This window comes from Chiroxiphia lanceolata, chromosome 6, assembly GCF_009829145.1.
Source record: "Chiroxiphia lanceolata isolate bChiLan1 chromosome 6, bChiLan1.pri, whole genome shotgun sequence".
NCBI lineage: Eukaryota > Metazoa > Chordata > Aves > Passeriformes > Pipridae > Chiroxiphia > Chiroxiphia lanceolata.
The window spans coordinates 27,077,105-27,094,098 of record NC_045642.1 but is presented as its reverse complement, the minus strand read 5'-3'; the positions used below and the strand labels follow the sequence as shown (position 1 = coordinate 27,094,098).

Here is a 16,994-nt window from a genome sequence, read left to right as displayed (position 1 = left end):
AGGATCCTTCATCCAGAAGAGTCTCATGGCACTAAACTAAAACCTTACAGTAATACATACGTGAGGTTGGCTTTTGCACATTGTTCAGTAGCATTCCACTGGGGTTAGTTTAAGAAATTAAGAAGACTTCAGCAGCCACATTAGGTTGAAACCACACACTTGACAAAACTATCCTGTGACCAGCTGGCAGGGGCTGGTGTTCCAGCTAGGAAAAAATTTTAGTGGCCAAAAATTAGACATAACTTTGATTATCCACCTTCAAAGATGTTGCTGGCCAAGATGGTATACCGAGCTTGCTTGAGCCACTGTCATTTGTTCAGTCTTGACTCATAGAGAGCCCTTCTTGAATCACCCTCACCAGAAACTATAGTAGGTTCTGCTCTTCTAGGAGATAATAATGACTAAGAGAACTTCTGTGATCATAATATGGACAGCTCCTGGCTTCTTGGGGAAGTTGCATATGAAAGATTTCACTACTCCTATAAAATATATAATTAATGACTGAATTTTATTACCATTTCTATTCATGTAGCCAGGCTCAAGGTCTTGGAAATCCTTCTATGTAAAACTTGATGGATTACAGCTTGATTTCTATAATGATGAAAAAGAAGCATCTAAGGTAATTCAGTTTTTGAATCTTTCTAGCAATCTCTCTGTCTACTTATGTAAAAGTGCATTTAAAAGATTGCATTTAAAAACATTTGCTTTGGTTTGGGTAAGGGGTAATCAGCTCTCTTTCAAATGTCAGCTGAATGAAAATTCAGTAACTATTCAACTGACACCAACTATAAAACAGAATAATAAGTTTTCATAAATTTTCAAGGATATTCCTTAAAAGAAGTATCTTATGCAAGATTCACCTTCAAGATACAATGCAATCATCCCTTGTTCCTCTGTGGTTCTTTCTATTCAGTGATCCTAGTTATAAAGTCAGCGGCATAAAAATATGGGTGTCTAGTTAGCCTGCAGGTTGGTATGGAATTGAATCCTAGCAGAACAGACGCAGAAGACATTTTGTTTTTATTTTATCCCCCTTCAGAACATATCCACACTCCTCTCCCTCAGTATTGCAGGCTCCAAATGCGAGAAGCTAATAAATTACACCAGGAAAGAGAACAGCTTCATGTTGCGGTAAGTCTTGTGGAGAAGTGTGCAAATGAAAAGCTACACAGCTACCTGTACAGTTACATTTGCCTACAGTCACCTAAGACTGTATGTTGTTCGGAGGCAAAACTGATATGTCTTACACTCACCAAGACAGAAGGTATAAGGCAAAACTAACTAGAATTCACCTTCTATCCTCATTTACAGGCTGAGAGATGGGGCAGAGTATTACTTTGCAGCACCTTCTCAGACACTGATGGAGGACTGGCTACAATCTCTACAGAATAATATAGGTACCTTCTCACTTCCTTCAAGAATGAGCTGTGTTTTTAGCAAGTGATGATGAAAGAAAGAGAAGAGAATGAGAAAGTGTCCTTAGTTCAGCACATTTTGAGCTGTCCTTTTTGCCTCTGTTAGACAGCAGTACACAGGTCACCTGCCACCTTGTGATGTAGTGACCTGGCAGGAGAATGCCCAGGGTGACTTGCAAAGCAGCCTTTCAGTTGTACTGTGGCCAACATCAGGTTATTGCCAAGCCTTGCCCAAGGATTGTATTCCTCCTTTTATTAAGGAGCTGCCTTGGATCCTGATCAACAGCTTTTCTGCTGAATCTAAATCTCTTTCTGGACACCTCTCTAAGCAGTAGTTTACTGGAAAGGAAGTCAAAGAACAGAGAAAATTGTTATGGACCCAGAAAAGGCAAACTCTGCCTTTAATGCTACTTCAGGTTTTTATTTGTGCGTATTTTTGACCTTGCAGGAAACAGTAACAGATCACATTCCACAGTGATGGTGCAGCCTTTCACTCCAAACACAGAGACCTCCCAGAAAAGACTGTGGGACTTTACAGACAGGGACTCTGCTGAAAGACTGACCAGCAAAAGCTCACTCGTGAGGTATGGGCTCTGTGCCGCAAAGCTGAACAGATGTCAGCGCTGTTTGTGCTCAGGTAGCAGTCACCTACAAAGAGAGACTGCCCTGAGGTTAGAAAGTCCTACTCCTCTGTCACTAATGTCACAGAAATAGTGTGGCCAGCAGGACTAGGGCTGTGATCATCCGCTGTACTTGGCAGTGGTGAGGTCACACATTGAGTCCTCTGTTCAGTTCTGGGCCCCTCACTTCAAGAAAGCTGGAGCGTATCCAAAGAAGGACAACAAAGCTGGTGAAAGGTCTAGAGAAAACGTCCTACAAGGAGCCTCTGAGGGAGCTGGGATTGTTTACCTGGAGAAAAGGAGGCTCAGGGGAGACATAGACATGGAAAACATAGCCATAGCCAAATTCAGAAATTTGGCTTGTGTAAATCACTTTCTGTTGCATTTGGAGACTGTAAAAAACTTACAGACTATGATGCGAAATCCTAGTCCTGCTGCCGGGCAGACTTTTGCTGCTGAGCTAGATGCCTAGCAAGTTCTTATATATACAGAGTAATTTAAACTACTCTAGATTGTACCTGATTTTCTGGTGATGCTTGTTGTTGATAGGAGAACACCATCCTTCAAAATCAAAGCGGAGAGAAAGTCTGCAGAATTTTCCAGATTTTAAGGAAGATGAGACTGCAGGGACAAAAGCTTCCATCACCACCCTAAGTCTAGAACAAAGTGGAAATAAACCAAAACTGCTTCCATCTCTACTAGAAGCAGGAAGAGAAAAATTGTATTTGCCTCAATGAATACCAGATCATTATATCTTAACTCAGCCCTCTGGAAATGTATGGATATGTTTTAAGGTAATCAATTCCCTTGAAACTTTCTAAATTATGTATTAAATCTCATAAAATCTTTAAATACAATTAAACAGGACTGCATCTGGTATACTTTTATGTGTACGACAACTCTGTCATTCAGCATACCACACAAGTGATATCTACTCTGAGTTCCCTCAGGGAAGAGCAGAGGCACCTTTAAGCCAGACAGCTCAAGTGGAATGACTCTGCAAGACAGGAGTGGGGAGCACCCAGCAGAGCATGAGGTGCAAGCTGTGACTGAACTACAGCCACCTGCAAGTGGATTTGCAGCTACCAACAGACTAGATTTAAGAGGCTTTGGTGGTCTGTGCACCCACAGGTAATGTTTGTTATATACTTCCTGCAGTGTTTTGTAGTCTCCACAGTCTTGCCTTTTTACAACACATTAATCACAAATTCCCTATTTGCCAATTCTTTGTGGATGAAGTTACCAGGAATAAAAAAAGTCCTGTAGTGTTACTCATTTTTAATGCACTCTGAATCTAAAATAAGGCATGAACAACCACTCTTTCAGTGTAAAAGGAGAGGAAATGCAGGTTAGCAAGGAGGAGGTCTAGTCCCCAAACAGCAAGCTCCACTTGCTAAGGTATGGTGTAACCATGGGGACAAATATATATATATTTTCTCCGACTTATCTCTGTTGCTGAGCCAAAGAAAAGTTATCTAGCATGAAGATGGGAAGAAAGGACATTTTTTACTCCCAGGTCATAGTGGCTGGGGGCTCTTCTTTGACAGATGGAAGCTAAAGCTTCAAGTCCTTAAATCCTCTGACAAGGACTTCAGCCTTGGTCCTTTTCTAGCCTATCTGAAGCATGACTCTCATTCTTTGCTTGCACTCTTCTCCTCTGCCTTGACTAATTCTCCAGTGGAAGGGAAGGAGAACCCTTTACACCAAGTTTATGTAAATACTTTCAGCGTACATGCAACATCTAGAGTTTAAATTTAGACTGATTCAGATCAGTCACTTGCATCCAACAAGGTGATCTAATAATTTTATTTTTTTTGGCTAGTCCAGCTCTCTCATCTGCTGTACCTCAGCTGGAGCTGCTACTTGTCACCAAAAAAAACCAAAAAACCCAGCACATGAAAGTAATGGGAAACTGATGCATTTTCATTATTGTTGATCATTTCTAGCTGCTTTTATTAAAAAAAAAAGAAAAAAAAAGAAAAAAAACCCCAACAACAACAACAACAACAACCCAACCAAAAAACCCCCAAAAAACAAACAAAAAAACCCCAAACCAACCAAACACAAAAACAACCAAAAAAAAACCCCACAAAAAACCTAACACTTTTTAAAAGTATTTTAAACTTACCATTTAAACTTACCATTAAACTGATAACAGCAAAGTTATCAAGAAAGACAGCCTTCTATACTCAGGTCAAATCACCAAGAGGCAAAACAAAGCTGTGCCTTGGTTGTGGCTTAGTACAGCTGCCTCTTTATCCTGCCTTGTGCCATTCCACTGAAGAGGGTTTTACCACAGGAGGCAGATTTTGTTCCACTTTTTCCAAGGCTCTCCATGCCTTTGTAAACCTGAAGATCTTCTCCCAGATTTTTCCATCCAATCTTGAAACCAGTAAATGCCCTATGAAGTTCTCAGCAGGCATTTAGCAGTAAATAGTGCTCATAAAAGTGGAAAAAACATTGTCTTGTGTTTAAGTGCATAAAGTTTCATGGGTCTGGTGTTCCTTCACAATATTTTATTAATTAATATATTATTATATTTTAATTAACATATTATTAAATGTTTAAAAGACACAAGCAAGCAATTTCTCTGAAGAACAGCTAGCAGTTATAAGAACAAACTTTTGTTTCGTCCGTGTTTGGCAGCAGACAGCAAGCTCTGTATTTGTGGGTGTTATCCATCGGAAAGTAGTGATCTGGGGTGCCTTTCAGGTGACTTTTTGGCAGGCATGCATTCATCTTCAGTCATTAAGCAAACATAACACCAGACTAGCAATGCTTGATTTATAAGCATGTCATATGCCTTTTTAGGGTGAGACACAAATAAAGAGCTTTCTCCTGGAAGTGCCTGCTTTGGTTTGCGTGCACTCTGCTCAGTCACAGGACAGCATGTGGCACAAGGCCAGGCAAGAATGGGGCCAAGGCAAAAAAACGAAACCACAACCTTTGGGGAACAAACACACAAAATTTCAGAGGCCGTCAGACTCACTGAATACCCAAAAACAACAAGGACCAAGGACCAGTCTAGAGCACAGATCACTGATCAGCCTCATGTTGCTGAAACTCTGCTCTATAGTTCTATGAGTTCGGGGCTGTGCAAATCAGAATGCTGTGAACCACAGCTCAGGTGTGCTTTGAGAGACAGCCTGTACCAGCTACCACTTCCCAAGAAGCTGCACAGACGAGACTGTGTCAGGTGTAGGTCCCTCGAACCTGCTGAGTCCTCCAGCAGCCTTTGCCCTCACAGATGCCCTCCAGGTCCTCCTGCCACACCATCAAGCCAGCAATGTGCTCTCTTAATGTCATAGAATCATAGAATCATTTAAGTTGGAAAAGACCTCTATAACCATCGAGTCCAACTGTTAACTCAGCGCTGCCAAGTTCACCACTAAACGTGTTCCCATGTGTCACATCCATGTTACAAAATAACAAGGCAGAAGCAGGTCCAAATCCTTCAATGTTAGAGAAGTCTGCAAAGTCCTCTGACTTTTGTGGATCTCTGTTTTATATTGCTCAGCATCCTTCCCTACCATCTTTTTAGTATAGTGGAAGGCCATAAAGATGTTCCAAGCTCCTAGTTCAAGGCAAAAATCTCTCACTGCACTCCAAAGCAAATGAAAACCAGGTGTTATTTTTCCAAATATTTTCCTCCAACAAGGAGGTGTGATAGAGAATTTCCTTTTTTTATTTTTCATGCCCTATTTTTGTGTAGCACCTTTTAAAAATACTTTGCCTGTAATATTAGGGTTAGAAGACTATAAAAGGTAAAAATTTTCTGGCTGTGAAAATATAATGGCTATGCATTCTGTTAGTGAGTTATGTTGTCATACATTCAGTTTACATCCATAAGGAGCACCAGCTTATGGCTTGGTCATGATTATTTAATTAAATGTACTTGAGTCTATGGTAATTATTCCTCTCAAGCTTTTGCTATCAAAAGTTTGTTTCAGGCTCTTGACATTTTAACGCATAAAGGCACTGCTGGTATAAATCAATGCAATTACTTTTCCTCCAGCCAACACTCAAAAGAACTGTACTCACTCACTGCAGCTAACATCATCTCTCCTTGAAATGTAACTGCCCCTTTTGTGGCAGTTTGGAGCAGTGTTTCTGTGCCAAACTTGCAGGAAAAAAAAGGAGTAACTTCTAAATCAGCAAGGGAAATTGGCCAGACAGAGCGTGACTGTCCACGTTGCAGTTTGGACATTGTTCACATATATATGCATGATTCTTTGGCCTGACTTCAAAGCTGAGCCCACCAATTCAGTGCAAATTCTAGTTGCTCAGCCTATCTGAAAATCTGGACATTACTGAATGCAAATGGCCAGGACTTGGTTTGTAATGAAGCATTGAAAAGACATCAATAACAGGCTCAGGGTTGAAAGGACAGGCGCATACAAGAAACTATCTAGCACCACCATATCATATAACATCAGGGAGATCCTGAGAGGTCTCTGCTAACCAGGACCTTAATTTCTTAACAAGTAAGACCACAGTGTGAGGCTCCTGTGGGCTGAAAACATGTGGGAATAAGATTAAATAAACCCTTTTGAAAGCTAGGAGCTTGAACAAGGCAAGATGAGAAATGTACAGGTTTCCTCAGTTTTCTGCAAATAATGAACACTGTGATGTGTCGCAATGTGACTGTGATGTGTTCCAATGTGCTGCCATAGCCTTCAGTAGGAAACAGTGCAAAAACCCAGCCTAGGGGTATCCAGAGTAGCTGGAGACATTCCCAGTCCTGCTGCTTCTCTTCCGTTCTACAGCACTCTGGATTGCCTGGAGAAGCATGTCTTTGTTATTGAGGATGTTGTATTTGCTCAGGTTCACGAGTTTATCAAAATTTTCAGACGAGTAGATTAGCCTAATGAGGTAGTAGGGTGAGCAGCTGTTCTCCAGATTTACTTTGCCTTCTTCCATCTCTGAGTGACCGCGCTTTACCCCTGCAGAGTAAGACAAAAACTGGAGTACTAAACACGTGGTGTTGTAAGGGACTGATCTACTTGGCAGAACCCACTGTTAAAAACAACCAAGAATTACTACAAACCCACAGCTTGAAAGAGCCATTCCTGGTCATTTTTCCCAGCTACTCCTCCCTCCCCTCCTGCTAAGGCTCCATCCTGGAAATCCCTCAGCAGAGCTGGCACAAATCCTTACATTCCTCCTTATCCTGCCCCTGCAGACAGTTATTCCTGGCAGTGTGCCCCTAGGTCCAAATCCTTTCCCAAACCCTGTAAGTCTGACTCTCAGACAAGACACACACCTGGACCTTTCAAAATCCATGATCATCCCTCAGTTAACAGTGTCAGGTGACAAGTGCACATTTGCCAGCTAGAGTGAGTACATACAAGGAGGCCTTGTGATGCTAACCACATAGCACTGCCTTTTGCAGAGTGCGTAGGTACAGATGGACCAGAGGACCCCACATCAGACTCTTAGCAAACTCCAGCTTGGCCTTAACTCAGCCTCTTGGAATTGGCAACATCCATAATCCCTGTTAGGCCAATATTTTTGCACCAGGGACTTCACCAGTCTCATATTTATGTTTCTACAAAAATTTAGCTACATTTCTTTGCTGGTTTTTTTTGCCTATCTCCTTGCAGTCTGAACCAAATATACCCAAAACACAAATGTAACGTGAGAGGACTGTCACCAGGACTACAAAGACTGCTGAGATATTCCTTATGATGTCAACCAGAAGCTCATGAACTGACATGAATTTTGCTTGAGAAATAGCAGGTTTTAGTCTAACCTAGTGGTTTCAGGGCAGTGTGATATCAAGGTCTTGGGCACAAGGTGTCACTAAAAGTGGTTGTATTAAAATATCCAGTGTTGCTTCATTGAGCCTCCCAATATTCAGAGAGATATTATCTGTTACCCACATCCATATAAAGCTGCATCTGCCTCAAGCACACAAAAGCACAGTCTATAATACTTGCATTGTAAATGGGCACTTCACAAATTGAGTGTCTTTGGAATTTAAATAGTTAAAAACAAGAAAAAAGTACCCACATTCCACAAGGTGTCTCTCATCCACCTAGAAACAAAAAGCTCCACTGTTAAAATTGAAATCCACAAAACCAGGTTGCCAAGGATCTTCCTCCCCCAACTACCCACATCAGTTGCTGGTTGTCAGCTTGATGGATGAATCACCAACTGCTAGAGACATGCGAGTGTCATAGCTCACCAATTTGGGCCTGGAGCACTGAGAAGCTGCAGCAGCTGCTTTGCTCTGCATCATCTCATCTATCTTTCATTCAGAGAGATTCCAAAAACCTCACCTTCTTTACCTGCCAGCCACTGCTCAATGACCAGATCTCACCACACATTGCCATCTGGACCATCTCCAACCTCCACTGAACAAGCCTACAGGGTATTTCCTCTTTTCATCCATAGAGTTTCTAAATGTGGTTTTCTTGGTTAGCTCTTACTGCTGAGCATTGGTGAATAGCAGAGCAGAAAAGGACCTTTACTTAAAATGTTTTGCTGCTGTTCCTACCCTTCTCCAAATGCTGCCTCAGAGACACCCATTCTGCTGTGGTCCTACTCATAAACACAATAGAATTTTGGAATTTTGCCTTTCTGCCTCCAGCAATTCTGCACTACTTGCATTAATCACTGGGCCAGACAGAGCACCACATGCCCCCTCTGCAGGCAGCCATTCCCCCTGCTCCTGAGCTGGGTGCAAGTAAGTGACCACTACAAGTGGTTCATGGTCCTCTCTTCCAACCACAGCAACAGGGCCACAGAGAGGAGGCCCCATGTCCAGCTGGCCATGCAGCTGCAGCCTGCGAGTGCACTGGCGGAGCACTGCAGCAAGCTTGGCATTTTGCCTTCTCTTGCATTCATTAAACATTCAGATGCTTTCCAGGGGCTGGGTTATTTTTGTTTTGTTTTGTTTTGTTTTTCACAAAACTGAAGACCCACCCACTCTTGGCAATGCTTTCCAACACAGTGTGGCACTGAGTTGCCTGGGATTGTGTCCTCCATACTTTGCAAGTGGAGAATGACCAGCAGGTGTACAGAGGTTGTTCTTCTGCCTGTCATCAGTGGAAACATACCAGGGGTAGAGCACAGTCCAGTGAATTTACCTGGCTCCTTGAATTCCTTAAACGTGTCATTCACCAGGGGAAAATGGATTACTATGGGTGCTCTGGGGTCCTCAGCATCCGAAAAGACATAACATTCCTTTGGGTTCTTCTTTTCTTCCTCACTTAGCTCCACTTTGGGGAACGGGATATTTTGTATCTTGCAATATTTGTACGTCATCTCTAATTGCTGTGGACACAGAATGTCACGGAGTTAAAGCTCTAAGCCAAGAATCAGGTTTACTCATGTATCCTAGAAATGCTATGGCATCTTAACTCATTCCCTAGAATCACTCTGAAATGAATGTGTAGTCCAAAGCAGCTGCAGTACAACCCTGCTTTTGGCCACCATTTACCACAAGTCAGATGATGCCTCTTATCAGTTTATAACGCTTTCTACAAGCTCAAGAGAATGATCCAAAACCACATTTAGAATTTGTCATGACAGACCAGGAGAGATCAAGGGCATGTCTCCAGCAAACAATTGTTACTGCAATTCCCTGAGGATCCTAGGAAGTGTACATTATTCTCTATAGTGTATAATTCACTATAGAGAAAAGAGCCTAACAGTTTCTATAGTTCTGTTCTTGAAGTAAGTTTCTTTCCTCCTCCAAGATACAGTGACTGGTTTGGTCTTGAATATATGATCAAGATTTAGAGAGCCACTCACTTAAAAGTTTTAATAAGATAAGAATAGTTTTACCAGAATTGCAAAGAACAGAGTAAGTTAATCTTCTCACCTTGAACACATTCCCCAAACCATAATCAAGGGATATAATGACATCTACATTCCTCTCTGGCTTGAAAAGTGCTGCACCACTGGTGTTGATGAAATAGCCAACATCTATCAGACAAAGATATTTCTGCAGCGGTGTCAGATTGTTAGGGAAAGCGTCCAGTACAGTGTCTGAAAAACATTTTGAATATAGTTAGTGCTGCATTGTTAGGAAAGGAGGAGTGAGTAATTCTGTCTGTGCTACATGTTAAGAGCAGCCTCTTGGTTGCCCTCAAGACCAGGGTCACCTCCCTCCATAACGCAAGCCCACAAACATGGCCTCAGAAGCATGCCCTTTAGACTGCACATCTGGGCCCATCTGGCCTGTTACCACACTCTCCCAGACACACTCACAAAGGCAGGCCATGAGGCAGCCAGGAAGAGGACAGGTGATACACAGACTCCACTGACCTCACAGCTGCTCTGGGGAGTCATTTTTCACAGAATACAGACTTCAACAGATTTTTTCCCCCTAAGAACTGGGAAAAATGTAAACAACAAAAACAATTTCACAGTGTAGCAACACAGCTAACAAATGCAATACATCACTGCATTTTTGCATTGCTCTTTTTTTGCTTTTGTATTCTCAGGGTTAGGCTCCTCTCCCAGGTTGAAAAATCTGACTTCAACATGTTTTCAGTGTTCTCATATAAATTATCTGCAAAAAAATACCACATCATGCACACAGTATCCCCTACCAACAGCTTAAAATACTGCTTGAATTAATTAAACCTCACATTAATGCCAAAAGGAGCCAAAAGGGGATTACACCAACTGGTAAGTTGAGATCTAAAGGCAGTTTCTGATAGCTAGGCTCTTATTTCTATGCTAGCAACCTCACCAACTTGCCCTGTAGACAGCAAGTCCTCTATTGTTCCACTAGTACTCTTCTAGTCCCATGAAACACAAAACATTTTGCCATGGTTTTAAGTATCAAAATAACGGGTTAAGGGTGTCCCTCAAGTTCACAAAACGAGGTAGAAAGCCCAGAGCAGAACACTTGAGCCTTAAATTATTGTGTTTAGGCATTTTAAGAAACTGTTGATCACAGAAATACTGCAGCATTTAATTAATTCAACCTCTCTGCTTCCTTGGCCTCATTCTGTAGTGTTAATTTAAACTGTTCAGAGTAACTCCACATTGTTCCATAGCCTGGAATGTTTCACGGCAGCTTGAAGTAATAACTCATAATTTTTCCATTTCCTCACTGTCAGGTCTTTATAAAATGTGCTTATTTTAGCATTCAAGGCTGCTGAGAATTCACAGATTCTGCTGTCATGAGAGACATTTGCTTGCAGTCCCTCACAAAAGAAACAGAGCTTTTTACTTGTCTTTGGCTCAGTGAAAATTTTTAGTTGAAATTACATTACCCTCCTTTTCTTATCACAGAGGTGGAAATATGCAGCATTTATTCATGGCTGGACATGTGAACTACAAGAAGGCATTTTCTTATGAGAATCTCTTCTTCCATCCCACATGCAAATAGAGACTTTCTTCAAAGAAGTCCTGTCTCAGGAATTCCCTTGAAAGCATGAACCGTACTGTAAATGCATTACAGTAATTCCACGGTATTAGTTCTGAAATATCTCACCAGGAAAATCAGACATTTAAAGTCTTGTTTTAATCTGTCAGATAACCTCAGATGTAGGGAAGCCTTTAAAACAAAGCTATATTCTGGAGACTTCACCTACCACAAGACTATCAATTCTGTTCACAGACCTGACATCTTGCTCCTAAGGTTTAGCTTGGACTTCTGCAGGCAACCAAAAGAAGATAGAAAATCTGCTAATTTTCCCACTCCAGACTTTCAGTTTCCCTTTTCCCTCTCCAGACTTCATGCTTTCCATTTATTTTACTTCATCTGTAGATTGTCTATCCTGAGATAGTCTTTAGTGTTCCTATGCTCGCTTCCACAAAATCCTCCTTGAAATCTGCTTCTACCCATTTGTCTTTAAAACTGATAATCAGCAAATGTAAGGAAAGCTTTTTTTTAACATTTACTGACTGACAATTTCATCCTTCATCCACCTTCTTAAGCTACTTGCTTGCTCCTTCTCTCACCCACCCTTCTTATGCTACTTGTTTTCTCCTTCTCTCATTTACTTTCTAAGAGCAGACTCTTTCAGGACACTGACTTTTTGCTTACTGAACATTTTGAAAGCAGACAGCACACTGTGAGCTTTGCCTTAATCCACAAAAAGCACCACCATGCCTTGCCATTGTCAGCAAACCATGTAGCAATGGCAGAGAGGGACAAAACATACTGTAACTTGCATAAAAGAGGGGAAAGAAAACACAAGTTGCCAAAGAGAAAGACTCAGAGGAGGCAGAGGACGCATACTTTCTTGCTGAAGTCGGATTAACCTTGATAATGTGGGGTCCTCCCACACTGCTACCTGTTCATGGAATAAATGAGGGTGGTGGGATTATAGGAAGGTTTCTGATCCACAAAACCTCAGCTCCATCACCTTGCTATCATTTCACAGATTGTTTCATAGATTTTGAGGTAAAACTATTATGACTGTTTACTTTGCCTTCCTGCAGAGCACAGACCATAGAAAATTCCATTTATACATCAAGTCTACATATTCTGTTTGTTTAATACATACAGCCTAACCCTATGTGATTTCAAATTTCTGTAGCAGGATCTTGGTACTTCTGCTTCTGAGGGGTTAAAGAGAGGTCTCTGGATGGATAAATCATCAGGCAGAAATACCAGACATATGGGCAACCACAGGCTTGCAACCAGTCCTTTCCTTCATCTGATCCACATAATAACCTGCTATTTTATGCTTCTGGTGTTACCTTTGTTTCTTGACCTCAAAAGATTCTGCCCTTCATGAATCTTTTGACTACTGCACCTATGCAGAGTGACAAACTTCTTGTAGAAGAGCATGGTTTGACACAAATTACAGATATCTTCCAGCAGGGAAAGAGCAGCCCATGGACTAGTTCATTTTAGCCTGTTACCCTAAAGCAACAGACACTGTGAACATAGTTCCACTTCAACATATTTCCAATATCTCTAAATGTGAGTTTTCCAAAGTTTAAAAAAAAAAATCTGAGATGTTACCTGCACAATGCAGCTAACTCTTTGTTGCAGTTACCTTTCCATTCAATAAATTTTTTCTGATGTATATAATCCTTATGAAATTCTAAGCCTCTCAGGAAGTTATGAGACTTTCCCAGTAGTGGGCGCTTGGTCATAATGTCCTGAAACATTTCATACAACTTCCCTGACAAACAGGATGGAGGCTCGATGACAGTGATATCATCCTCAGGGGAATGTTTTTCTGAAACAGAGAAGAAACTATGAAATACAGGGGAAAAAAAATCAGCAACCTGTTTTGCCAGGCCCATTTACTGGCTAGTTGCCCTTCTTTTCTTTCTGTGGGTCCCTCTCCTCCCTGGTTCTTGCAGGCTGCTGGAAAACACGTGCACATGACCCACATCATTTAAACAAAGAGATATTTGGTTTTCTATAAAGCAACCACAGCTTCTGTCTTTTACTCTTTCAAATGACATACTGGCTTTGTACTTTTGCCCACAAGTAAAAGCCACCCTTCTCATTTGCAGTCATGGGCAGTCATATAACAGACCGGGAGGAATTCTGAAATGAAAAACATTTGTAACTAGCATGAAGTGTGGCTATGGGGAAAAGAAAAGAAGGGAAGGGGCAGAGCAGGGCAGGGGAGGGCAGGGAAGGGCAGGGGAGGGAAAAAGAAAAGAAAGAAAACATCACATAGTGATCATTCTGATACGGATTAAAATTATTGTGGAAGACCCACAGTGAGGCAACACAACATGCAATTTAGAGTGAAAATGTGAGAGATTATTCACAAACAGCACCAAGTGTACCTTTCTTAAGCTTCTCCTGAATAGAAAGTATTGTCTGGTCAAAAATAAATACTGATTTTTAAACTCTTACCTATATCTACCATATCTTGGGCCCATCGTTCCCAGAACTCATTTGAATTTGAGGACCAGTACAAGCCATCCAGCAAATTCCTAGTAAAGATGTTTGTCCAAAGACCTGCAAGCCAAATCACATGGTGAAAATACTGCTCTACCACATATTAACCACTGACTATTACAAGTATCCATGCCTCATATTACTGGCCCATGTAAACAGACCCTGTCATAACACAGCTTAAGCAGTAGATCTCACAGAGTTCAAAAATAATGGTGTCAGCACTTCACTGCTCTTTCTCAAGAGGGAACTACATACAGACCATTCACTGCATAGTGGAGAGTAGCAAGAGGTATTTATCACCCAAATGATATTTTAGTTTACTGTGTAGCTGTGAGAGAAGCAGGCTTTAAAAGCATGGTGAAGCATCAGGGCCTTCTTTAAACCAATTTATTCTTTAAATTGATCTAAAACCCATTTCTTCCTTTCAGGCACATTTTGTTTCTGTGGACTACAACTGGTCCAGGGTCAAAATAGAATTGGCTCCATATGTGAGTCTGTTTTTGGAAAAGAAAGAACTATTCTTTGTCATTAAGCCCCATGCCAGGTACTTACATGAGGAACAAATTCAACCTCTAGCAGACTTAACAGTGAGAGAAATACATTTTTTGTCTCCACTGGACCCCTGGTTTTGGTATGAAAACTAAAACTCTTGCAAGGGTTTAAAATCTGCCTGGGACAGATGGGTTCCCCTGACTAGCTGTTTTTACCCTTTTCTTTACCTTTACTGGCAGAATGGCCAGTCAAGGTAGCTGTTCAAAGTTCAAAGGGCTTCCTTCATCCTTATGGGCAAAGAAGATTAGTGACATCATTCTCAACCCACAAAGCTCAGGTGGCTCTCACCTTTGTGGGTTGTTTTAGATGACATATTTTATTTTCAGATCCCTCCAATTCTACTGCAGTAATGCATTCTCTAGAAATATAGTTTATGAAGTTGAAGAGTTGATGACTGCTCAGGGAAGGAAGGCTTATTATTTCCTCAACTTGCCTTTTCCACTATCTTGTTTGGTTTAGAAAATGTATGGGGAACCATGCTGCAACTTTCCCAAATCTGCCCAGCTTAAAGAGAGGACAGAAGGAAAGAAGCTTTACAAAGAGCAGAAGTGTACACTGAATCAAGACTAGAGCAGATTTGCTGGCAAGGAGTGTTGTACACAGGCCAGTGGTTAGCTAATATCATGATTAACTGTATTGCACTGTTAGGTCACCTTCCAGATAGCAGATCCGAGACTCTGGTAGTTTCTTCACTCGCCTTCCCATGAAGAACTTGCTGTCAAAATATTCTGAAGGAATGGAGACTCCATATTTTGGTATGGCTACCTCATAAGGAGAGAAATCTGCCCACTCTACAAAAGAATTGACACATGGCATGTTTACTGTAACAGAACCAAGAAAACAAAACCTTCCTCTGTGGATAAAACTATCCACAAGCTCCATGGATCTTGCTTGTCTCAGCAGCGCAGTACTATTCGCAGCTTTTTAATTCAAGCTGTACCATAGACCTCCAAACAAACTGAGAGATTTGCATACAAAAGGATCTAGCCTTTTCACCTCAGAAAAAAGTCTAACATTAGGTTCAAAAGCTTAAATATCTATTTCTATATAAAGAGTCTGGAATCCCACTTGCCTCTCTAAATCAAGAGCATCAACTGTACAACATGCAAGTGCGATTTAAACTGCAAGGAATAACTGGCATGAAAGCTAACCCAAACCTGCCAGTCGACATGATATAACAAAGCAGCCTAAAGACACATCAGCATAAAACTAGAAAGTATCACAGTGTGGGCATGGCCATGCAGTTTCCTGACTCAAGCTGTCCTGTACAGGCATTGCAGTAGAACAGTAGCTATAAACCTAATCTAATATAAGCAATAATTGCTTTTTTCTTCCAGAATCTTCTCATTTTAATACCCTTTCTTTAATGTGGTCTGTGTCCATTTAAAGGGTGTCATATCACAGCATCATACTCCACTCCATTTTCATACCTTTATCAGTGTAGTATTTAGGGAAGTGACAATTACGTTTCCCACCACCTCTACAAGCTAAGGAAGCATCAAAGCCATTTTATAGGTGTGGAACTGAGGCAGAAAAAGATCAGATGATTTGCCCACACTCACTCACGGTGTCTGTAGTAGGACTTTTACTTCTACACAATGTCTGTAGGATTTCACCCCAGAATTTCAGAAGTGTCCTGTTTATGGCTGAAGATGTTACCCAGCAGATCTGCCCTTTCTAACCCAGTAGTTTGCAAAAAAGACAAACATTTTATTAAGAGATGACTACTGAATCAGGGCAAGTAACAGATGTATTCCCCTTTTTTTCTACACACACACACACACACACACACACCCCTTCCCTCCAAATTCTCTTTAGTCCATACCCAGAATCAGAAGAAACTCTAGGAACACTTACCTCTAAATTTGAAAGTACCACACTTCTCATCTTTCACATTGAGGACTGCATAGAAAGGCAATGGGTTTTGTCCATGCTCCAATGCCCTGCGCTGGTCTGTGAGTTTGTACTTTCTTGGCTAATCAATGAGAAAAAAAAAATCACAGTAAACCTCTGGAAAAGCATAACACTGACACAATTTACCCGCATACGGATTGATAACAGACATTTTACAACACAGAGGAATCTATGAGTCACATTTTAATACGAGACCTTTTCCTTCATGTTCCTGAGCTTTCCTTCTTGGTTGTCTTTTTGATACCTGTTGGCTTCTTCATTAGAATATCTAAGTGCCTTGATGTCTGCATCCCACAGATCTTTACTAAGGCTGAGATTAATGTTCACATGAGGACAGATTACTCCAGCTCTTAAGTGTCAAATTATAAACAGATTTTAAAAGATCTGACTTTTCAGGATGGTTTGCGCAGGAATTTCTCAGCTCTTTCTGAAAGTTTCCCTCCTGAATTTCCTAGCTTTTGGGTACCCTAGTACAGAGGCACCTTCAAACCATTATCTGCTCTGGGAAATCCTGGCTCCGAGATCCTTTGTCATAGTTTACAAATCACACTGGGATGTCTCAGTCTCTTTGAATTTGTTACACACATTACATCATGCTCTCAAAGAGTAAAGCTCTAAAGAAAATGAGTGGATGTTTCTCAGTTGTTAGGCAGGACC

General features: G+C 41.2%; 2 protein-coding genes across 4 annotated transcripts in view; one reads left to right on the top strand and one right to left on the bottom strand.

The window, feature by feature from the left end:
* The window catches only part of SPTBN5 (spectrin beta, non-erythrocytic 5), a 94,350-nt gene extending 91,453 nt beyond the window's left edge, over positions 1–2,897 (top strand). Inside the window, exons 63-67 of the mRNA XM_032689746.1 lie at positions 533–619; positions 1,040–1,131; positions 1,312–1,397; positions 1,864–1,999; positions 2,585–2,897. Of these exons, the coding sequence (XP_032545637.1) occupies positions 533–619; positions 1,040–1,131; positions 1,312–1,397; positions 1,864–1,999; positions 2,585–2,645 (462 nt within the window). The 3' untranslated portion in view covers positions 2,646–2,897. The remainder of the gene's footprint in view (positions 1–532; positions 620–1,039; positions 1,132–1,311; positions 1,398–1,863; positions 2,000–2,584) is intronic.
* A 2,561-nt stretch (positions 2,898–5,458) lies between these two features.
* The window catches only part of PLA2G4B (phospholipase A2 group IVB), a 50,895-nt gene continuing 39,359 nt past the window's right edge, over positions 5,459–16,994 (bottom strand). For all 3 annotated transcript variants that reach the window (XM_032689777.1, XM_032689776.1, XM_032689778.1), the window contains 7 exons: positions 16,281–16,398; positions 15,077–15,214; positions 13,827–13,931; positions 13,006–13,191; positions 9,864–10,030; positions 9,127–9,313; positions 5,459–6,978 (listed from right to left, as the gene is read on the bottom strand). In XM_032689777.1, coding sequence (XP_032545668.1) covers positions 6,740–6,978; positions 9,127–9,313; positions 9,864–10,030; positions 13,006–13,191; positions 13,827–13,931; positions 15,077–15,214; positions 16,281–16,398 — 1,140 coding nt within the window. In that variant the 3' untranslated portion in view covers positions 5,459–6,739. The remainder of the gene's footprint in view (positions 6,979–9,126; positions 9,314–9,863; positions 10,031–13,005; positions 13,192–13,826; positions 13,932–15,076; positions 15,215–16,280; positions 16,399–16,994) is intronic.